Source organism: Psittacula echo (genome assembly GCF_963264785.1).
Source record: "Psittacula echo genome assembly, chromosome: 22".
Classification (NCBI taxonomy): Eukaryota; Metazoa; Chordata; class Aves; order Psittaciformes; family Psittacidae; genus Psittacula; species Psittacula echo.
In genome coordinates, this window is record NC_137758.1 from 827,990 (window position 1) to 849,770 (window position 21,781).

General features: G+C 47.7%; 1 protein-coding gene across 1 annotated transcript in view; it reads left to right on the top strand.

Moving 5' to 3' along the window:
* Positions 1-4,638, top strand: part of PKP1 (plakophilin 1) — a gene marked incomplete at both ends in the record, with an annotated part of 39,498 nt that extends 34,860 nt beyond the window's left edge. The window contains 2 exons of the mRNA XM_080633127.1: positions 2,490-2,574; positions 4,567-4,638. Coding sequence (XP_080489253.1) covers positions 2,490-2,574; positions 4,567-4,638 — 157 coding nt within the window. The remainder of the gene's footprint in view (positions 1-2,489; positions 2,575-4,566) is intronic.
* Positions 4,639-21,781: the final 17,143 nt, after the last annotated feature.

A 21,781-nucleotide genomic window follows, 5' to 3' on the forward strand; every position in this document is an offset into this window, starting at 1 on the left:
AGCATTGCACAACTGGGGTTGTGCTTACCTTAATTGTCTTGACTGCTTTGTGTGATGAGCTTTGTTTGCAGTGACTCACTAAACTGCGAGGAGTTACTAAACTCTGGAGATGTTCTCCGTGTGTTCCTCCTGTCTATATCACAGATTCCTTCTGAGAAACTCCCCAGTTCTCACAATGTCCCAAGCTCAAATTGTTCTGTTCCTCCATTGTTCATTTCTGTCCCCAAAGTCTTTGCTGCTGTTCAATTCTTATGAAGAAATGACAACAATTTACACCCAGGACTAATCTTACTTATTCAAGCCAAGTCATTTCAGACTGTTCCCATAGATCAGATGTGAAAGAGATCTCCCCACCAGTGAACTGGACACTTGGTAGTTCACAAGTTACTTCACTTCTCCTGCTTTCCTGTGTAGCCTGTGAAGATAAAGAACATTCAGGGTGGGGTTTGTCCAGTCCTGCACCAGAAACAGCCTCACCCAGTCCCTGGTGGTAATAACTAGATCCAACACTTCTACTGGGGACTCTTGCCTAAGTTGGACGCAGACCTTATGTTCCCCATACCAACAATGAATGTGGCAATTCAACACTATCAACCTCCTCCTTCGCAGTGCCACTGCCAGCAGAAACAGAGAACCAAGGAGGTCTCAGTGGTGACCAAATCACTATGGAGAACACCATGTCATGTTGCACCTTGTTAGTATTTTGCAGAGTTTTCTCGAATACTCTGCCTCAGTTCCCCTGTGGACACACTTCCCTCACCTTCCAGCACTGGTGGTGGTTTGTCTGCATAATGTACATGTTTCCACTGAACTGGTCTCTTGTTGCATTTAAAGCTGTGAATCGTTAAAGATGCTCAGACGATTTTGTATTCATAATATAGAAAGAGATTCCAGGTTACAGACAAGCAAGTTACAGAGCTTTTCCCTCCTTGTGTTCTTCTCAAATGCCAACCATCCCTCCTCCAACTGAGATTTCTTTTCCTTGATGCTTCTTGTAGCTGTATTCTGAGGGAAAGTCACAAGCGGGTCAGCAGTTTATCTGATAGCTGTGGTTTCTTCCTGGAGATCCCAATTAAATAATTGTCTCTCTCCTGCATATATCCATGCTGATGATATGGCCTTCATAGTGAAGATGGGTTGCTCTTTGCTACTTTTACTCCAAGTTGCCAAAATATTGCATATTAGCCTCTTTTTTTTGGTTGGTGATTCTGAAAATCAAGCTGCTATTACTGATTTTAGTGGGACGTCTGATGGCTTTTTCATCCTTTTTCTCCAACTAAGCTGAAAAATACTCTTCTTCTGCTCATTTTCAAGCAACAGTATTTCACTAATAAAATCACATCTTTTTCTCAATGATTCTACTGCCTCCACTAAAAGCTTTTCTCCAAAATCTCTTCCTGTACTTTAGAGCATCAGATTTGAAGCTCATCTCACAGTCCCTTTATCACCTGCTCATTTTAGTTTCTCTTTGTTAACTCACTTTTCACATCTTTTCTATTGCAAAATCTAATGTTGCAGCTTAATTCTACCAGGATTCACCTGTCAAGAAACCCGAGTCCTTCCTTGACTATTTTTTTTGAGGAAGAGAGTCCTTCTCATCCACTGACTTCCAATTTCCCATTTCTTCCAAAGATTGCACCTTGATAATTGATTTTGTAAACTTAGCACATCCTGAAAAAATCCTTCTTCACGGAATTCCTTGTCATGTCCAGTTTCCTGATGAGCATCATCAGTCCCATTTCTCATAGTCCGATGAGGATTATTTTGAGGACACAATGTTTTGTGAAGCAAAATACAGGGAGGGTCCTGAGTCTCATAGCTCTCCATCACCCTGGCTGACACAGGCTGGGGCTGTTGCACTGAGCCCAGATCAGGAGTCTCCCACAGACAGGACGAGGTCCAGGAGATGAGGAGCAGTGATTAGAACCAGCAAGGAGGTTCATATCTGGGTTGTTGTATGAAATGTTCTAAAATCATAAAAGGTGCTGCTATGACTCACGGTTTCGGAGCTGTTACGTGAGCAATTATCTGTTAACTTGTGCTGAGCAAGGACTTACGGTTGCAGGCATTGTTGTTACAAATGTTCCCGTCTCCTTCGTTCTCACCAGGCAGCAATGGAGCCTGTTCCTCTGCTGCTGTCCCAAAGGGTTCACCCGCACTGGCCCTACAGACTCCAGGGAAGGGTTGGCACCATTTCCCTTCTCTTTCACTCTCCCAGCTTTCACACCCCTGAAACACCCCTTCAGCTCAGTTTAATGCTCAATTTTCCACTCAAATCCTCCCCTTTTTTCATTTGTCCTGTTCTGCTCCCAGAGATAGTTGTCATGTGATATTGCTGAGAGTGGAAGGAAGGTTTTACTGACAGCCCTCCATCAGGTCTAGCCAGCCTCCCAGCCGGAGGTGGCCTTATTTAAAGGCTGTCAGTAACGCATGTGGGTTGCTGCTCTGTGGCCTGCCAGAATTCACCGGGGTTGCTTTCATCTTCCCAGCTCCTGTCCAAAAGCGGCCGAAGCTGCTCGCCTCCTCCTGACAGATCTTTGGTCAAACAGGGAGCTCCAGAGTGTGCTCAAGCAGGTAAGGAGAATGCTTCTGCTTCTTGGCCAACAAGAACAACCCAGGTCTTGACTCACTCGCTGCAGTCGGTGAGTTTGCAAAGGCGAGTCTGGGCAGTGGCTGGAGGAGCCCAGGGCGCTGGGAGGACCACGGTGCTCTCGGCACATGGGAGCCCACCTCAGATCCGAGCAAGAGGCAGCAAATCACAGCCGCCACTGCTGGGACTGACTTTAGGGACCAAGTGGACAGTGGTGTGTTGTATTGGATGGCTTGTATCCTGAGGATGATGCCAGTTTAGGTGGGCTCTACCATGAAACAGCCACCTTAGAATCAGAATCATAGAATAGCTGGGATTGGAAAGGACCTTAAGATCATCCAGTTCCAACCCCCCTGCCATGGGCAGGGACATCTCACACTAAACCATGGCACCCAAGGCTCTGTCCAACCTGGCCTTGAACACCGCCAGGGATGGAGCACTCACAACTTCCCTGGGCAACCCATTCCAGTGCCTCACCACCCTCACAGTAAAGAATTTCTTCCTTATATCCAATCTAAACTTCCCCTGTTTCAGTTTTAACCCGTTACCCCTTGTTCTATCACTACAGTCCTTAATGAACAGTCCCTCTCCAGCATCCTTATGGCCCCCTTCAGACATTGGCAGCTGCTCTGAAGTCTCCATGCAGCTTCTCTACTCCAGGCTGAACAGCCCCAACTTTTTCAGCCTATCTTCATATGGGAGATGCTCCAGTCCCCTGATCATCCCTGTGGCCTCCTCTGGACTTCTTCCAACAGTTCCATGTCCTTTATATGTTGAGGACACCTTGCTCCTGGCGCCGATGCTGTTGTGTGTGCACAGCATTGCTTTGTGCTGAGAACAGACCTGGACATTTTGCACTAGCTTGGGAGACTCCCTTTGCTGCGGCTCGCTGTATAGGATCAGCGTGTCCAAACAGATCCCTGGCAAGGTTCCTCCTCCTTTTCCCCCCATTTTCTTCTGTGTTCATAACCCTACCCTGTGGTTACATCACCCTTACACTCAGGGTAATCTTTTCAACCAAGAAGAGGAGTATTTAGGATTTGTTTTGCTCCCTGCAACAGAAACTGCGGAAGCGCAGAGCCAGACGGGGCCGTGAGCCAGCTCCCAGCTCTCAGTGGCTGTCTTTGAACAAGTTGGGTTTTTCCAACTCAACAGCAGCAGCACCTGCAGAGAGTAAAGGGCCAAATTAAAGAGAAGGAGCAGCATCCACAAAGGGGAGCACCCTGTGGGCAGGAAGGTAGAGAGCACCTAAATACGATTCTCATATTAACGGTTAGGGACTTTCTCCATAGGAGCTTGTGTAGCTTTGAGCCGGGCTGTGCTCAGGAGCCTGTGCCAACTCAATTTAGTGTGGCTGAGTCACTCCTGTGCTCACACAGATGTTCATTGCATAGGTATACATCAGATGAGAAGGATGGGAGTATGCAAGGATAAATCATGCATAAATCCTTGCCGTTTTTCCAGGATGAGGAATAAGATGAAATAATGTTTGGTGAACGATTAAATAAAGGTTTCCTCCAGTAAAGCTGGAGAAGTCTGACTGTTGGAGAACAGAAAGCAGTGCAAGGGAAGTGAAGTCATAGAATCATACGATGGTTTGGGTTGGGAGGCACCTTAAAGCTCATCCAGTTCCAATCTCCTGCCATGGGCAGGGACACCTTGTACTAGACCAGGTTGCTCCAAGCCCCATCCAACCTGAACCAGTCAGAGACTTTGAAGAAGCCTCTTTGGGGAAAAGTTAGAATTAAGAAAGTCCATCAATAAGGGCGATGTGTTAAAGGCACAGAGGAAGGGCAGAGGCTGTCCTGAGGCTGTCTGAGAATGAAACACTCTTTAAGTGGAGCACAGCTGTGGAAGTGGGGCAGGAGGCTCTCACAGCAATAGATAGCTACCAGTTTTGAAATTGATATGTACTCACTGCACTTCATCTACTTCATATATATATATACATAGTTCCTATTTATCTGCTTTTTCAGCAAGGATTTGATAAGAATATGATGGGATCTTTAGCTGGAACAACCTTCAGGACCCTCTCGTCCAGATTTTAGACGCACCTTCAGGATGCAGGTGAGAACAGGGCCCTCGTGCATGAGGAAGGGGTGGTTTGGGGTAAGGCAGTAACTGATTAATTGCATTTAGCCACATCCTCTCAGGTGGGGCTTTTCACAGGCCTCTTCCATTCCTGAATTTTGACTAATGTTGTCCAGTGTCAGTAACATGCAATTAATTCCAGCACAGGCGATGACATTAACCGTCCCTTAGGGATTTTTTTGGCACTCAATAATCCACCTGTAAACCTCATGTCAAAATCTGCAACTAGATGCTGTCATCCCAAAAATCCCAATAGAGAAACCAGGTTAGAGAAATCCGGGGCAGAATTTGCATGGCACCATTATGGTTTTTCATTCATTGTGAACTGAGGATTTGATCTGTACAGCATTTTTTATCCGTAATTCCCACTGAAGGGAAAAGCTTTAAGTACTTTTCAAGTATCAGATGTCTCTATGAGGAGGGTTGAGATTATCCAGAATGAATGGATTTTCTCTCTTCCCCAACATGCTCTTTGCAAACCAAACAAAATGTGAGAGAAAATGGTGCAAAAGACCATTTCTTTCCTCTGCCCAGGTATGGATTTCACTTCTTGCTCTGTTGGGATGTTTCCATTGAGTCTCAGAGAAGCATGGAAGCCTAGGGTGAAAAGCTATGGGCAGTACAGAAACTGGGTACAGACTAAGAAATAAGATTGAAAGTTGGTTTTGAATGTAATGAAAAGATCTCTTGAATGCTTTAATTATCTGGGGTTTTGTTTTTCCTTTGTTTCTTTATTCCATTTCAGAATTTGGAATTGGTTCATGTCCAGGAAGACAACCCTTCCACAATTACTTAGGATGTTAAAGGTGTAGAGTGTTACTGAGTTTAACTCAACTGTAAAGCAAACTAAACATATGGATTTCATGTGGATGATACTAATATTTTTAAGCATTTTCTTCTTTTTAGGGGGGAGAAGGGACTTTTATTGAGGTTATACTTTCTTGATGTCAATAATTATGGTTTTGTTTTTGCAAAGAGTGTGTCTGTGTAACTATGTGCATGTCGCTGTGTATGTGTGCATGCAGGCAACATACATGCGCACACGTGGCGAGTAGGATCTTCCTACAGGCTTAGTCCCCTGTCTTCCACTGGAAGTCGGTGTGAGTTGTGCAGTTCAACCCCCTTGGAGAGTTTTGTCCAATTCCACTCAACCCATGCACCAAATATTGCCACACTACAGACTTGTCACAACTTATTTTTACTCACAAGTATAAAAATTGCCGATTTTAGGTCAAGTTCCCCCATTGCATATGGCCGTTATCAAGAGATACACACGATACTCTTCTTTACAAAGGCTGGTTATTCCTAACATTTATGAACACGGGCTTCTTTTCTGCTTATGATTTTTTCTCCAATGGGATCTTATAGTTATTAGCATTTTCTTTCCTGTTACATGAACTCTTTGTCTCAAGTAGTGAACTGATGTCTGCAAAGTCTTTCCCGGGTCTCAGTAACCCTTCTCTGAAGCTACATGTGAGGGGACAATTACAACACATCTGCAAAGCATGAACACTGCTGGGTCCTAAACCATTCTGAGCATCAGAACAACTCAGTCTCATGATTGTACCTGGACAAATGTGGCATTTGAGACGTTGAACTGGAGACAGGAAAAGTGGTTTTCCCCTGGGATCATTGACCGCCACACAAGAATGAGAGAAATGAGGGAGTATTGATATGCAAAGAAATGTAAGCACTTGTGTGGATTCAAATTCGGAAATATTTTAATTCTTGGGATCCTTAATTACATGAATCACGCTGTGATGCTAAAGCTGTGATAGGCAATTGCTGAGCTTATCTTAGGCCAACCCACTTCTTACAGCAGGAACTGTGTGATGAAAGAAGCTGATCTTCCCCTGTCCAGAAGAAAAATATCCTCTACCTGTCCCCGAAGGGGATGGAGCTCAGATCCACAGGGAAAGGACCAGCTGAAGATACATTTGCTGGCTGTCCCCCCCCCCACAGTTATTGCTTCTTCAAACAGTGCAGGGGTACAGGACCCTGTTTTGCAAATATCAGGGTGCAGGAGGTGCTTGGGAAGGATGAATTGTGAGCCTGGAAAGGGAAACACAGTCTCATTTATTGCAAGTGTCAGACTCCTAAATTGGTGGGAAACAGCATGCCCCATTCCTTCACAGAAATGGGGTGATTTGTGCCCGCTAAAGAACCGTCCATGAAGTTCAGATCTGATCTGACACAGCTCTAGAGCTAAGAAATGTGGTAGCACTTGTTCGTCCCCCGTTTAGACCATAGGGAGCACGTGTCCACAGAGGGGGATCATTTCCCAGCTGGGTTTTTTCTTGTCTTGGACTACAAAGAGTGGCTTAATCTTGTGCACTTCAATGAGGAGCAACTCTTTGCTTGCCTTCACCCACATTCAGTCGAGAGCTTTCTGCACCGTGCTCCCAGCCATATGAGAGAGTTAAAAAAGCACCTTTGAAGTGGGAGCTAGAACCAGGAGAATCCGGTAGGACAGTTTCAGGAGCATTTAAAGAGCAGCAAAGGAGCCCCAGCCCGTGGGCATGCCCTTGCCATACCTGCCAGCTCTTCCCTAGCTGGATGCATATTCTCAGTTCAAAATGGTTTTGGCAGGAGCCAACTCTGTGGATATCCAAAACAATGGCAGTATCCACAGGCAGGATTACTACAGTTTTGGTGTAAAAGCATGTTGCATGCCATTTTGCATTCAGATTTGTTCCTGTAATTACATGTTCAGCAGAAGTCCTGGGAGCTAATGTTTTTCTCCGTAAAATTAATTGGGGAAACCTAACTGCAAAACGTAATGATGGAATATTGAGGAAATTCATTATAATTGGCTGTTATTTAGGCTTTATTTTAAAGCACTGCCACTGCTTTCATCAGTAATGCAGTTTGCTGAATCACTTTATAAGGCGCAAAGATCCGTAGTTGGATGATCATCATCTCACAATTAAATTTACAAGGACTAGAGATTTCATTAGTAAGTATTAGACTCCAAGAGACAGATACATCATTTTATGAACAGAGCAAAGTTGTTTTTCCAAAGCTAATAAAATGATAAAAATAAAAGTCTGTCTCCATCCTCAGAGATGTTCAAAACATGACTGGGCACAGCCCTGAGCAATCTCATCTGGCTTTGGCGTTATCCCTGCTTGGAGCTGGGCACACCAGAGAGGTTCTTTCCAATCTCATTTGTTTTTTATGATGCTGTATGTTACTGCTTTCATACCTCAGAATATAGCTAACTCGTGAGAGCAGTGGGCTGTGTGAACTGGAACTGCTCTGCCAGCCCAGGGCTATTTTGCAGCTATTACTTCCCAGGAAATTCCTGATGCTCAACTCTATTTTCCTCTCAGTTGCTGGACTACAAACTCCACTCAAGTCAGTGAAGTGACACTGATGGCAAATTATGAGAAGAGAAAGGAAAATCAGACTTATTGGAGTAAGTGGTATTGCTCATAACCAGCACTTTTGGGAGCTCAGTGAGGTTCCCTCCTTCAGAACTGGATGTTTTTTTCACCTCCAGTCCAGTTTCTATTCTTTCATTCTAGGGAGGTATTCTTAAAGGCATGTTTTTAACTGCGATACCCTCTTCAATGAGCTGGTTTCCTGTTTCTTGCTTCTTTGAGAACCAAAGTAGGGTGTACCCCCAGTGATAGGGTCCTCGGCATGTAGCACATGCCCTGGGTCACAGTGCTGGAGGATGACTGAGGAGGGAAGGGCTATAGCTAGCAGCACCTTTAGCTCTGCCGGCAGCAGCAATCAAAGCGGTTGGGGCCTGATTTGTGCGCAGGGCACACAACCATGTAAATAAATACCATATTTGTTTGTCCTGGGCTTAGCAGAGCTTCTTGGTCTATTTTCTCATAAATGCTTTGTTTTGTTTTGTGTATGTACAATCCAACCCACCCCAGCATTTCAGAAGCCTCATGGACGAGTAGAAGGCAGTAGGCAGTTTTATTCCTCTCTGACCACACACTAGTTTGAGACCAACTTAGCCTACCAGTCCATAGCTATACAGTGTATTCTGTAAGATACAAGTATGTGAGAATAATGTATCAGAGTTTTGTTTTGGCTGTACTGTATGTATTTGCTTCATTGGAAAAGCTGAAATCAATAAAAATTGCTGGAATTTCTTCAAGCTTCCCAATTTGACTGGTTTTATTTTGTTTGTCTTGCCAGTGTTAGGAAAGAATAAAGCATCTGTATGAGGGTTTGTAAAAGCCAGTTAAACTCCAGCAGTGATCAGACTGGGCTGCTCTGTCTTATGCCAGTCTGAGTAATGAAGCTTTAAATCCCATTTCCTCCATATATGTGAAGATGCTCTTACTGTTTATGGCTTATTCTTCTGACTTCAGCTAGTTGCTCCTTTAACTCCTTTTTGGCACATTTAGGATGGTTTATGCTGAACCTGGCAAAGGTTATGATGTCTTTCCTATTTTTGTCTTCAGCTTTTTGAAAGGCACCTTCTGATAACCTCCTTCTCCTGCTGCTTAACCAGGCCAGCTCCCTTCCGCCCTTCCTCCAGGGTTCTTTATTGGTGGGGGATGCTGGGACTGTGTTTCAATATGATATAAGCACAATCCACATTGCCTGTAAAGTGTAATTCTCCCTTTTTTTTTTCCCTTAACAAGGACTATTCTGTAAGTCCCCCTTTTGGAAGATGAGTACTGGATATTTAGGCTTTTGCTGATCCAAATGTTGATGTTACAGGGAAGCTCTATAAATGTAAGGTTTGAGGCCAGACTTTTCATGCTAATCAGGACCACATTAATGCTGCATCTGCTGTGGGGACTGCCCAGCCTGATCCATGAAATTGCCGACAACAGCATCTAAGAATTTGGACTCGGCGTCACATCCTGCAGTAACATAAGCCATGGGGATGGCAGGATGTGCAGGATGCACTAAAGACTTTGCACTGGGGAGCACTGCAGTGTATAAGTGCTGGCTTTTACAAAAGAAACAAGGAAGCAGCATCCTCTTGATCTCCTTCAGAAGAAAGCTCTTCAAAGCAGAAACCTGGCAAAGGGGAATGTGATTTCAGTGTTTAGTTTTACTCAAGGCAAGGCTGAGGATTAATTCTTACCACTGACAAGTATCTTTTCATATCAGCCAGGCTTGGCACAGCCTGTGCATCCGTGCATGGGACAAGGGACAGGCGTCACCCCGTGCCATGCTGCTCAGAGCTCCCTTCCAGGAGCACCCCGTGCTGCTCTGCTGAGGTCTTTGAAAGGTGGGCAAGCACTAAAGGATTCAGCACAGAGGCAAAGCACCCAAACCCCAATGTCTGAGCCAGGTTTGCAGCAGCACTTCAAAACCAAAACTGCATTGGCAACTGGGAGCATTCCTTACCTAAGCTGCTTCGAAACCACAGTGCAGCAGGCATACCTGGAAGTGGTTTTCAATGTAACACCTAAGTATTTGTCTTACGAAAGACCATTAAAAAGTCTAACTGAGAAAGTTGGGGCTGTTCAGCCTGGAGAAGAGAAGCTGCATGGAGACCTCAAAGCAGCTTCCAGTATCTGAAGGGGGCCTATAGGGATGCTGGGGAGGGACTCTTCATTAGGGACTGTAGTGACAGGACAAGGGGTAACGGGTTCAAACTGAAACAGGAGAAGTTTAGATTGGATGTAAGGAGGAAGTTCTTTACTGTGAGGGTGCTGAGGCACTGGAATGGGTTGCCCAGGGAAGCTGTGAATGCTCCATCCTTGGCAGTGTTCAAGGCCAGGTTGGATGAGGCCTTGGGTGCCATGGTTTAGTGTGAGGTGTTCCTGCCCATGGCAGGGGGGTTGGAACTGGATGATCTTAAGGTCCTTTCCAACCCTGACTGTTCTATGATTCTATTAAGGAGCAGTGTATCCAGAACTCCTTGGGAGGGTTAAATATTGATAGTGCATACGTAGCAGACATGTCCATCCCGCAGCTTCTTCAGGCACAAATCACATCTGAGAAAGGCCTTATAAATTACAGGCTACAAGAGCAAGTTCAACACAATGCAGAGTGTCTAAAACTAATACAGATGAGTCCTACCTCCATATTCTTGAGTGGGCTCTCTGGACACTGAAGAAGGGCAGGATACGTCAGCATAGCTCTCAGCACATGTCTCCAATTTGGAAATCAAGAGTTGCTCAGCATTGGAGCTGATACAGGACTATGTGCTTGGATCTCTCTCTATCCATTCGCAGCATGTAAAACGAATACCAAGAAATGAGTGTGTCTTTTTATTTTGGGATCTGTATCCTCTGTATGAATGCATAAGAAAAGCCCATTTTTGGACAGGACAGTCAGCAGACACACACAAAGACCACAGCGCAGTTTGCAAGAAAAAGGGCAGACCCCGCTGCCCATTTGCTGGTCCATGGGACACCTTCCCACAGATCCCAGGCATACCCAACATTCCCAAGCCATACCCCAAAGGATCACCACTTCCCAGCCAAGAGCAGTTCCCAATTCCACAGCACAGGCACCACATTGCACTGTGCAGGGCATCCTTTGGGAGCACCAAGCCCAACCCACACACCGCAACAGCACCAACGACCCCGCAGTACCAACATCTCCTGCTGGGACACCCCTAACAACGCTCCTCTATCTTGGTTTCCCACATGCTGGGTGAGGTCACCCCAAGCAGAGGCATTGCTGTGGCATCCCAGCCCCACGGCACACTGCTGAAGGACACGTGGCAACCCACACCATACCAGAAAGCCCTGCCCCATGAAAGCAAGGCATATGCAGAAGAGGTTGAGCATATGCATGGCACCCACAGCCCAAAGCCCCCACAGCACTCGTGCACCCACACCCCAGGGCATCTCCACTGCAGGAGCCGGGGGCCTGGGTCAGGAGCAAGCACAGGGAGTGACTCATTCCCTACTCACCTTCCCTGTAATGTGCATGACTTTGTGCTCCTCTGCCTATAACCCTCATTTGTATCTTTCCCACAGTTATGTGTCCCTGCAGATTTAATCTTGCCAAGCACAGATGCTGTTACCTATCCAAGGTTGTACTTGGCCCCTTCCTTGCTGCTTTCTAAGCTTGCCTTTCTCTTGGAGAAGCCCTTTGATGGACTCCTATGAGGCATCCCGAACACAGGGCCATGTCCACTTCATCTAACAACAGGAGGTCTCTCCTTTGCACCGCTGGAATGCAGAGAAACATTGGAGCTCTGCCTGAGCCTTCACAGCATCTTCTTCTCCATCAGAGTGGGTGGAGTGGTGACATCCAGAGCAACACTTCCTGGGTTAAGGAAACTGTGTGCAGTTTGTCAGGATGTGGGATGCTGAAGTCATAGCAGCTTCCAGTATCTGAAGGGGGCTACAAGGATGCTGGGGATGGACTCTTCATTAGGGACTGTGGTGACAGGACAAGGGGTAATGGGTTCAAACTGAAACAGGGGAAGTTTAGATTGGATCTAAGGAGGAAGTTCTTTACTGTAAGGGTGGTGAGGCACTGGAATGGGTTGCCCAGGGAAGCTGTGAATGCTCCATCCCTTGTGGTGTTCAAGGCCAGGTTGGATGAGGCCTTGGGTGCCATGGTTTAGTGTGAGGTGTCCCTGGCCATGGCAGGGGGGTTGGAACTGGATGATCTTAAGGTCCTTTCCAACCCTGACTATTCTATGATTCTATGCTCACACTGAGCATCCTTCATCTGAGCCCCGAGGCTGCTTCTCCAGCTCTGTCTCCCATTGCAGCCCTCTGAAACTCGTTAATCTCATGTAGAAAGGCTTTGACAAGAGAGTAATCACCTTCCTACCATCACCCTCCTCTGCACTCATTCTGTGCTGAGAGATGACCAGCTGTGAGCACTGCTCAGCACTGTTGTACCCACTCACAGAGCCTGCAGGAGACTCTCCTGAGCCTGGTTTCCCTCTTGACCTTCTGCATTCCTGCAGATGAGTAGCAAAGCAGCTGCAATCCCCCCCGCCCCTCAGCACTGAATGCCCCTTCCCTGCCTGGCGTGCCTGGCTTCCCAAGGCAGCACAATGGGAAAAGCAGCAGGGAGACGTTTCCAGAAGTGATAAAGCTGTTGGAGGTTCCTGGCACTGCAAACCCCAAATACTTTCCCAGAGAACCAGAGTTCCTCCCTCCTTTCCCTGGCACTTCTCTCCACAAAAAGCCTTATAATTGCACTGCGGGATCTTACCTAACTGATCTGAGCTCGAGCAATAACTGTAACTGCTTTTGGGTCCCGAGGCCAAGTTTCAATCTGAGAGATGACCCAGACTGGACGCTGTACAATGAAGTATAGCAGAGATTCGCTTTGTGCATGTTATTGCTTTCTTCCTTATGTTTTCTATTCTTTCCCCAGGAAGCTTCTTTATCTCACAGTACAGGTAACTCCTGCTTCACTCAACAAGGATCTCCCCTGGTGGAACAGGAAAATCAGTGTCATTGTCAGCAGGGCTGAAAGAAATGCTCAAAAAAAGGTAAAGGGAGAAGCTGGAGATGACCTGAGTGTCTTTGTGTTCCACCCTGAGCTTTCTGTGGCATGTTTTACACACCATGAAAACTGATCGCTGTATCCCATCAGGGGATGAGAGGCAGCCATGGAAGGGGAAGGTGCTGGCTCAGCATCAGAGCAGCGCCATTGGCAGGGTCACAGTGAGACTCTGGATTTCCGAGGCAGCAGCACACCTAAATGGCTTCTGTCGTTTTTGTCTGTGCCATGAGAAACTGGCTGTGCCTACCCCAGTTTATTGATTTGATTTATTCAAGGGTCATCCAGAAGTGACATGGAAATGATTTCCTATAGCATGAAGGAGTTAAAGAGCCAAGGGAAAGGGGAGAAGGGGGAGATGGCTCAGGCGAGTGCTGATGCTGTTCAGAGCCATGACTGCCTGGTACCTGGAGCAGAGCCCGCACCCACTGCCATGCCCCTGGATCCTCCTGGGTGATGCAGCAGCATCACTGCAGGGCTCAGCCACCGTGGGAAAGTCAGCGGAGCCACGGCACATCCCCGCTCAGGTGAGTCAGAGCCGCACCTTGCTCTGAGCAAGGAGGAAGCAGAGCCTCGAGAGGCACCCAAGAAAAGGCAAAGCACAAGAGGGTGCTTTGTACCCGTGGGGGGGCCTCGAAAAGCCATCCCCACACCTGGGCACTGGAGCTTCATCCCAGTAAAAACAGGGGTGAGGCCTTGTGCTGGAGCGCGGCAGCCAGTGGGAGAAGGAGAATGGATGGAGGAGATTTGCCCAAGCATAGCAGGGAAAGACTGATGGTGACTGGCAGGTCTCCAGCAGGCAAGAAAGGGAATGGGGTGAGCAGTCGCCATTATTCATGGGCAGGTAGCTAACTGCTCAGTTTTGCCTTGGGAAGGGTCAAACAGAGCCCAGTGCTGGAAAAGCTGAGACCATGGCATGTGGGAATATCTTCTCCATGACTCTCCTCTAAGCTCTGTCCCTGTCACAGCCCTCCTGCCATGGAGCACATCCCAGCGTGGACACGCTCTGCAATCCCCAGAAACCAAGGCTGGGGATTTGGTCCACACATCTGGTGTTTGGCAGAGAGATGGAACCTTTTCATCTCCATTCTGAGTTGGAGGGACAGGAGTGATGGTGGGGGACACATGAGATGCCATGCAGCCCTATGGCTAAGAACAGCGATGCGAGTGTGTTCTGGCAGCAGCAGAGCTGAGGTGCCTTCCATAAGCTATCCAAAGGGGAATGCAGCCTTCCTGGGAGTGATTCAAGAGCAGCATCTCCATGCCCTCCAGTGCAAACCCAGATTGAGCACCCGTGTGGCACAACCTGAGGCCAAACCCCAAGGAGGAGCCAGGCCAAACCAGTTGGTGTCTTCAGGTTTCATTTAGCAAGATGCTGCAGGGGCAATCCCCACGTGAGAGCACTGCATGTTTCTATCCTTACTTAGGGATGTGCCACTGGACTGCTCCTCCTGCCCAGCATGACCAGGAACATGAGGATCCCCTGCTCAGGCTGTTGTCACCATCCTGTCACCCTCCTTTGAGACCACAGAGAGCAGAGGAGCTTGGTACAAGCAAAGACAATGAGGGCTGGCATCATGACAGTCTCTCTCTAGGGCTCCAGCCTGGGTGGGATGTGTATCTCCTCACCTTCTCCTTCAACGTCTTAGGCCCATCTAGGAGTGAGTTTATCTCATTTACTGGTGCATATTTTGCACCTTGAGCATCTGTTCTGCTGTTGTTTGAGAGGGTCTCAGGCCATTAACACGTGGTTCCTGCTTCAGTGCTGAGCTGGCTTCACAGCACCCTGCAGGCACAGATCCTGGGGAGCTTGCTGTGCCTCTTCCTTCCCAGAAATCCTGGCACAGAACTCCTACATCACCTTAGGTGCTCTGAGGTACCCCCGGATACCTGCTGGCTGCTGGAAGGGCTCAGGATGCACATCACTGAGCAGGAATCTGCCTGCAGCAGAAACCTCGTGTCCCTGAGAGACAGCCCAAAATCTGAGCTTTCGTGTCTGAACCCAGATTCTTGCTTTCAGCATCCTGCCAAGGAACCAAGCTGTTGGCTGCAGACAGAGCTTGGCACCCACTAAAACCAAGCTATACATTTAGGGCCTTAATCTTCACTCGCCAAGAAAGGGCTGCCCAAAGCCAGCAGTGATTTTACATCACCCTTTGCTCCAAGGTGCAAACCTGGAATGTTTTAGTGGGACCTGAGGATTTTCACAAAGGGTGAGTGAACTCAGAGCATCCAGATGCTTACATAGCTTTTAAAGTCATCTTGGGGGTCTCCAAGCATAATTTGCTCAGCACAAGTTTGCCAGCGGTGATAGTGGTGGTGCAACAAGGGGTACCCTGTGCCAGGCTGCTGGCATTGTGGAAGGAAAGGCTCTACCATTGCCTTCCCTCTTGCTATGGGCAGCTGTCATTTGCCAACACCTACCTCATCTGTACAGTTTAGCAGGGCATGCAGGGCAGCTTCCTTGCCTTTATCTTGTTTTTAGGCTGCCAAACACCAGCTCTCCACAAACTGAGCTAAACAACCACAGGTATAAAGTTTCCCTTACCACCCTGGCCTTCATTGCTTATTCCCTGTTGGCAGAAACCTCATAGGATCAATCCACCCTTCCCTGGGTAGATTCAAATTGGACACTGAAGTCTAAGGTAGTTGCTTGGGGTTCCCTTCAAAGCTCGTGGAGAGAAATAGTGTGGTTCGCCCCATCAGCAGACAGGGATGGAAGGAGAGGCAAATTAATGATTTGCTATTTCCACTGCTGATTCAGGAAGTCCAGATTGAGATAAGTGATGCTCAGACATTGGTAGGTGGCCTGAACCTCACCTCTTGTCTTTTGTGAGTGCACATACACAGAAACACCCACTCTAATGCTGTCTGCAAAGGGACAATCTTCTTTCTAGGATGTCAAACCCCAAACCCGCCCTCCTACCCTAACCTCTCCTACCCCTATGTACCCTGTCTCTATTTACAACCCACTTCTCTGGTGTAACCAGTCTAATAAAGCTCTGCTAATCCTAAATCAGCCACACGAGCATACCCTAAATGCCACCTATGCTACCCAACCTGCCACCTACACTTCCCAAAGTGCTCTACCCCCCAGGATGGGACAGCAAACAGCACATTTCTTGTGTCTTCCTGACATGATCACGAACCTGGTTTCAGACCAACAGAGAGGGTGGAAACAGGCAGAAGCTTTGCAATGCTCCTGCAAACCCCTGCTGCAACCCATCATTAGAGATAAGCGATGGCCATCACCACTTCTCTGACAAACCCATCTCCTGGGGTCACGAAGCCACCCAGGACATTCGCTTTCCTTGATTTGCAAGCAAAAGTCTGAAGAGAAAAGCTTGACATCCTCAGCACCACCCATGTGCTGGAGGGTAAGGCACCTTTAATGGTTAGGATTAAGAGGACTTCACTGTAAATAGCTGGGCTCTCTGAGTCATGTTCATAGCTTGGTTTGCTTTGTTCATCCTTGGAAGGAAATCCTTCTAAGTGAATTTCCTTTGTGATTTTTGCCTGCTTTCACTACATAAGGTTGAACATAAAGAGATGCAGAGAAAGGCTTGCTTGGTAAAAGAATGCTTCATCTGATTGGCCAGTCTTGCCTTTTCTGGTGGTGCTCTGACCCCCCAGGTGAGGGTTGGAAATGGTGCCAGTAGCCTGCAAGGGCAGTACAAATGAGACATCTCATTCCCCAAACACGGATATCATGAATCCATCACTTGTGTCCGGCAACACAAGGGAACACCTCACAGATTTGTACGAAGGTGAGTGCTGGTGGCTCAGGAAGGGGAGATGCTACCAGGTGGAACCTGAAGGTAGGAAGTGAGCACCAGGTGAAAGCAGTTGGGTATTCCATTTACATTTGTGTCATGGGAGATCTTCTCTCGTGTGTGTGTGTGTGTGTGTGTGTGCAGGCACATGCACGTGCCTGAGGGATGAGGCTCATTGCTCAGCCTGGCCTTTTCCCACAGACTTAGGAGCTTGTGGTACTGTTGGAGCACATTCAGGTCAAGCTGGAGACAGGCTGGAGGTCTGCAGCGTGATCAGGTCAACCCACATGGAATCTTCTACAAAACAGGGGGGTATTTACGCTCATGGTTGAATTCAATAAGAGGCTCAGTTTTGCATGTGAGCCCATTGCAATGGAGCCACAGGGCACTGTGCAGTGCGGCAGGCCACATCACTGCACACACCAGCTTAGGAAATGCCCCTGGCCAGATCCCCAAATTGCATATACACAACTAGGGACCAGCTATGTAGACAGAGCTGTTCTATGTATTGTTCTCCACAGGGCATGGCAGCAGACTGGCCAGCATGGCCTTTGCAGACACAATAATAATGCTTTTAATATTGACTTCTCTTTGGATGTAACCAGACACACATAAGCTGCTTTGTGCACACAGATGCTGATTCACCTCATTCATAACCTTCTGGGCTGTTTAAGTTTTACTCCTCTCTAAAGATTTCAGGTTCTCAGATGCTGAACTTGACCCCTAATGCACTCAGATCACATATTAAAAACCCCATTGGCCTCATTCTTCCTTTTTGCATCCAAGTGGAAACTAGTAGGAAGAAGACTGAAATGAATAGTCCAAATTCCAAGTGATCATATATCCTGCCAGGGTAAGGCTAAATCTTAGTCACTGCCTATTATCAGTAGAGGGATGCTAACCCATCCCACTCTGCCTGGCTGGTGCTAAGGAGCTTTAGTCTAAAGAGGCACTGAGCATTGGCATAGAGCTACACTGAATAAGGACAGAACTGGGCGTGTGGACACTTCAGCTTTCAGTGCTGTTAAGCATCTGGGGCTGAGCCTGGACTTCATGGCTCTGTCACAAAAAGACAAAGATTGCAGATAATGAGCTAATAACACTTCACTTTCCCGGCCTGCTTTGCATCTTCAAAGCGCTCCTCAAGAACAAACTAATTAACTGTCCAGAGCAGAAGCTCATGACTAAGAGCTGAGAAACCATGTGAATCAACCCGCTTGCAACAGCTCTGTGCAGGTTTGAGTGAAAACTCCTTTTGGAGGAAGGTCTGCTCACTGCCCCGGCGGGTCACACCGATCCCCAGCCACATTCCAGGGCTGTGAGCCGTGCGGATGGACCCAGCCCAGGAGAAGCCCCAGTGACTTCAAAAGAGCAAGAGCTTGACAGGAATGCCCCAAAACCAACCGTGTGGCTTCCTCCTTTTAACCTGCATGGGCACTTGAAAGTGCTGAGCTAACAGTCCCTTGGCAAAGCTCACCCTGCTCCGCTCCGGAAGACTTGACTTGCAAACAGCCTTTTTCCAACACCATTAAACCAGGAAGAACCAGGGTCTGTTGGTGCAGAATTAGCTTGCCTTAATGTAACCCTGGGTGCTGTGGACCTGGCTTTGGAGCCGTGTCTTCAGCTTACAGAGCTGTGCTGAAGTCCCAGCTCACCTATTCCTTGCTTTGGACAAATTATTTGCTTTCCCAAGAATGTGACTTCTCTTGCAGGTCCTTGGCTTTTGGGGAGCACAGGTCACATCTACCTGAGCAAAAGAGAGATGAGAACATCATGGGTTTTTCTATGGGTAAATGAACGCAGAGACCCAGCCCTCTGGAAGAATTCCACCATGGAGCAGCCAATCCAACGTGGCATCCATGGAGCACCAAGGAGGGTGATGGGGATATCCGTGAAATGCTCAGCCCAAGGAAGGAGACCTGTCCTCCTGGAAGGGCCTTTGGGCACCTCTTCCAGCGCCCAGAAATGCTTCTTAGTCTTTGCCCAGATGATTCTGCTTGCAGTTATATCAAAGTGTTTCAAACACTGGCCTGAGCAAAAACTTTGAGGAGGAAAAATCTCCCAAAGCCAATTGCTCCCTTTCCAGAATGTGTTGGTCCAAAAAAAACCCATCAGAATTCGAGAATTACAGAACTGACTTGCATTTCATGTTGTGTCAATCTCAGTGTAAGGTGTGGCGTGGCACACAGCTGACACACTGACAGGTCCTAGTGTAGCACTGCACCACCTGAGAAGTTAGAATAATTGCTCTATTTTTACAGCTAATCAGCAGCATCTGGTTCACAGTGGAAGATCAAAGTTCCCCGGGATCAAAGTGTTCCATCTTTGTCAGGATATCAAAGTCAGATTTATTGCTCTGTGACTGGGTTTGTTTACAGGTGCAGATAAAAGGGACGAGCTGCTCACAGCACTTCCCAAACCAGGAGAGCGCTGTCAGTGGAGTGATCTCCATATTGCACCATGCCACAATCTAAGGCATCAGTTGTAGCACTGGCATTATAAATCAGCGTCACATAAAGACAGCACTGAAGGCTGTAGCTCAGCTGGGGTTAAAAATCAGAGCTCAAAGCCATCTCCTATCAGACTAAGGAGAGATAGGAACTTGAATCTTCCACCTCGCCAGCAAGTGCTGTAACCTCCAAGCTGTCAGATAAGGGACGTGTTGCCTTCCTCTGCTGCTCTTCCCTCCTCCTCTGTGCCCTTTGTTTAAGACTCAGCCTCAGAGGCAAGCTGGGTAAAAACCCATTTGCACGATGCAAGTGCTGAGCTGCTCAGCAGCATCAGGCTTCACCAGCATGAACCCAGGCAGCCGCACCATGCGGGCTGGTTACAATGATTAGGTGGTTGCAGTGGCATCTTGGGATTAGGAAGTGGTGGTAGCATCTCAGGGCAGGGATCAGGCACTCCTGGGTCTGGCAGTGCACTTGAATCATCTGCAGCAGAGCAGCTTCTTGCATATTTATTTCGTGCAAGAAAACAAACAAAGAGAATTGCTGTGTAATGAGGATCTTCCCAGGCATGGGTCATGCCAGGTCTGAAGGCAAAGCCTCCAAGCTCACACTTCATCTCTTTCTGAAGATACCTGGCCTCAAAACTGCAAATGTGGGGCTCTGGAGCTCACCTTCTAGGGGTTTCCTCAGAGGTGATACCATGCAGCTCCGATGCTCAGCGTCGCCTTTACCAATCATGTACCTTATGGATCCAATGCTGGGCAAAGGGCTGATCCCTGTCTCAGCATCGCAGTGCTCCTGCTGGTGGTTGCTGCCCTTCACCACCGAAGAGCATAGTTTACACCAAGGACTTCAGCAGAAACCTGGGCATGAGAGCACATGCAAAAGCAGTGATTCAGACATCACCAGGAAGCTTATTTTCCTTCCACTAAGTGCCAATAAAATGCTGCTTCCAGACAACAGCTAAAGCCTCTTCCTTTCCATCCCAGAGCATTGCTGCCTGCTTTGTCAGCGGGACTTGTGTCAAGGACATGGGTCATTGCGTAGATGCTAAACTGTGCTTGTGGCGCATTAAAGACTTCATTGATGATTTAACACATCTGTGGAATCAGCACAAACCATGGATGACTTTAACCAATTAAAGGCTATTAATTGATACCTATGAATTAGCTGCTATAGGCAGTGATTTACAGGGTTAAGATATTAAATGAAACCTAAAGTTTTATAAGGCTTTTAAAAATAATCATAAAAAAGCCTTGCTAACGTCAGATGCTTGCAGGAACAAACGGACCTGCCCTGCAGGGAGGTGCTGAGGAGGCCCATCACACAGCAACTCGATGGCTTGGGACTCGAAACATGGAAGCTCCAGGTCTGGAAGGTGTTTCCAAATTGAACATTTACATCCTGTTTCTCTCTTTCAAAACACAGCCTGTTGTTAGGCCCAACGTGCAAACCATCAGAGGTTGAACTACTTCATCTTCTGCAGTCTTTTCATAGAATCATAGAATGGTTTGGGTCGGAAGGGGACTTAAAGACCATTTAGTCTCTAATAGAGGAGACTTAGAAGAGTCCTAATAGAGGAGTGTCAAGTAGAAGAGCCAAAAGGACCCTGGCATCCTGCAGTGCACAGTGTGGGACTCAACCTGATCCCATGCAGTGCTTTGGCTGAGACACCAGAACTGCCCTTGAGCGGACACTGTTTTCATGTTCTGTGCTCCAGAGGTCCTCAAAGGACCATGGAACGGAGGATGTTAGCATGCAACAGCAAAAGGTGCCATTCCTCTGCAACATGCTAGAGGATGCTAACATCTTAAAGCTCCTGGGGGGAAGATGCCCTGCTAGGGACAGACGGAGCTCTCTACCCTTCATACCACACTCCAAAAGGTGCTGGTGCTTTGACCTGGCATCCAGAGGTTCTGCTGCCCACGGAGACATTGAGACCACACTGCAGTGCTGCAGGACATGAGTGCACTGCAGATCTCCACAACAACCTGGCACCGCGAGGTTGTTAGCATCCTTCATGACCCTCCAAGAGCTGCTGCCAGGGGTCCTCACTCTGCAGCACACAGCAGCATGGCCAGCCCCTGATAAGTCTTAACTCATCCACTTGAGTACCTTTTGGTACTTGAAAGGGGCCTATGAGAAAGATGGGGAGAGACTTTCTAGCAGGATCTGTTGCAATAGGATAAGGGGTGTGTGTGTGTGTGTGTGTGTGTTAAACTAAAAGGGAGATTCAGGCTGGGTGTGAGGATAAAATCCTTTACAGTGAGAGGGGCACAGATTGCCCAGGGAGGTGGTGGGTGCCCCCTCCCTGGAGACATCCCAGGCCAGGCTGGTTGTGGTTCTGAGCAACCTGCTCTGGTTGAAGATGTCCCTGTTCATTGGGGGGGGGGGATTGGATTAGATGAGCTTTAAGGTCCCTTCCGACCCGAACCGCTCTATGGTTCTATTGCAAAGGGCTCCTCTGCCCT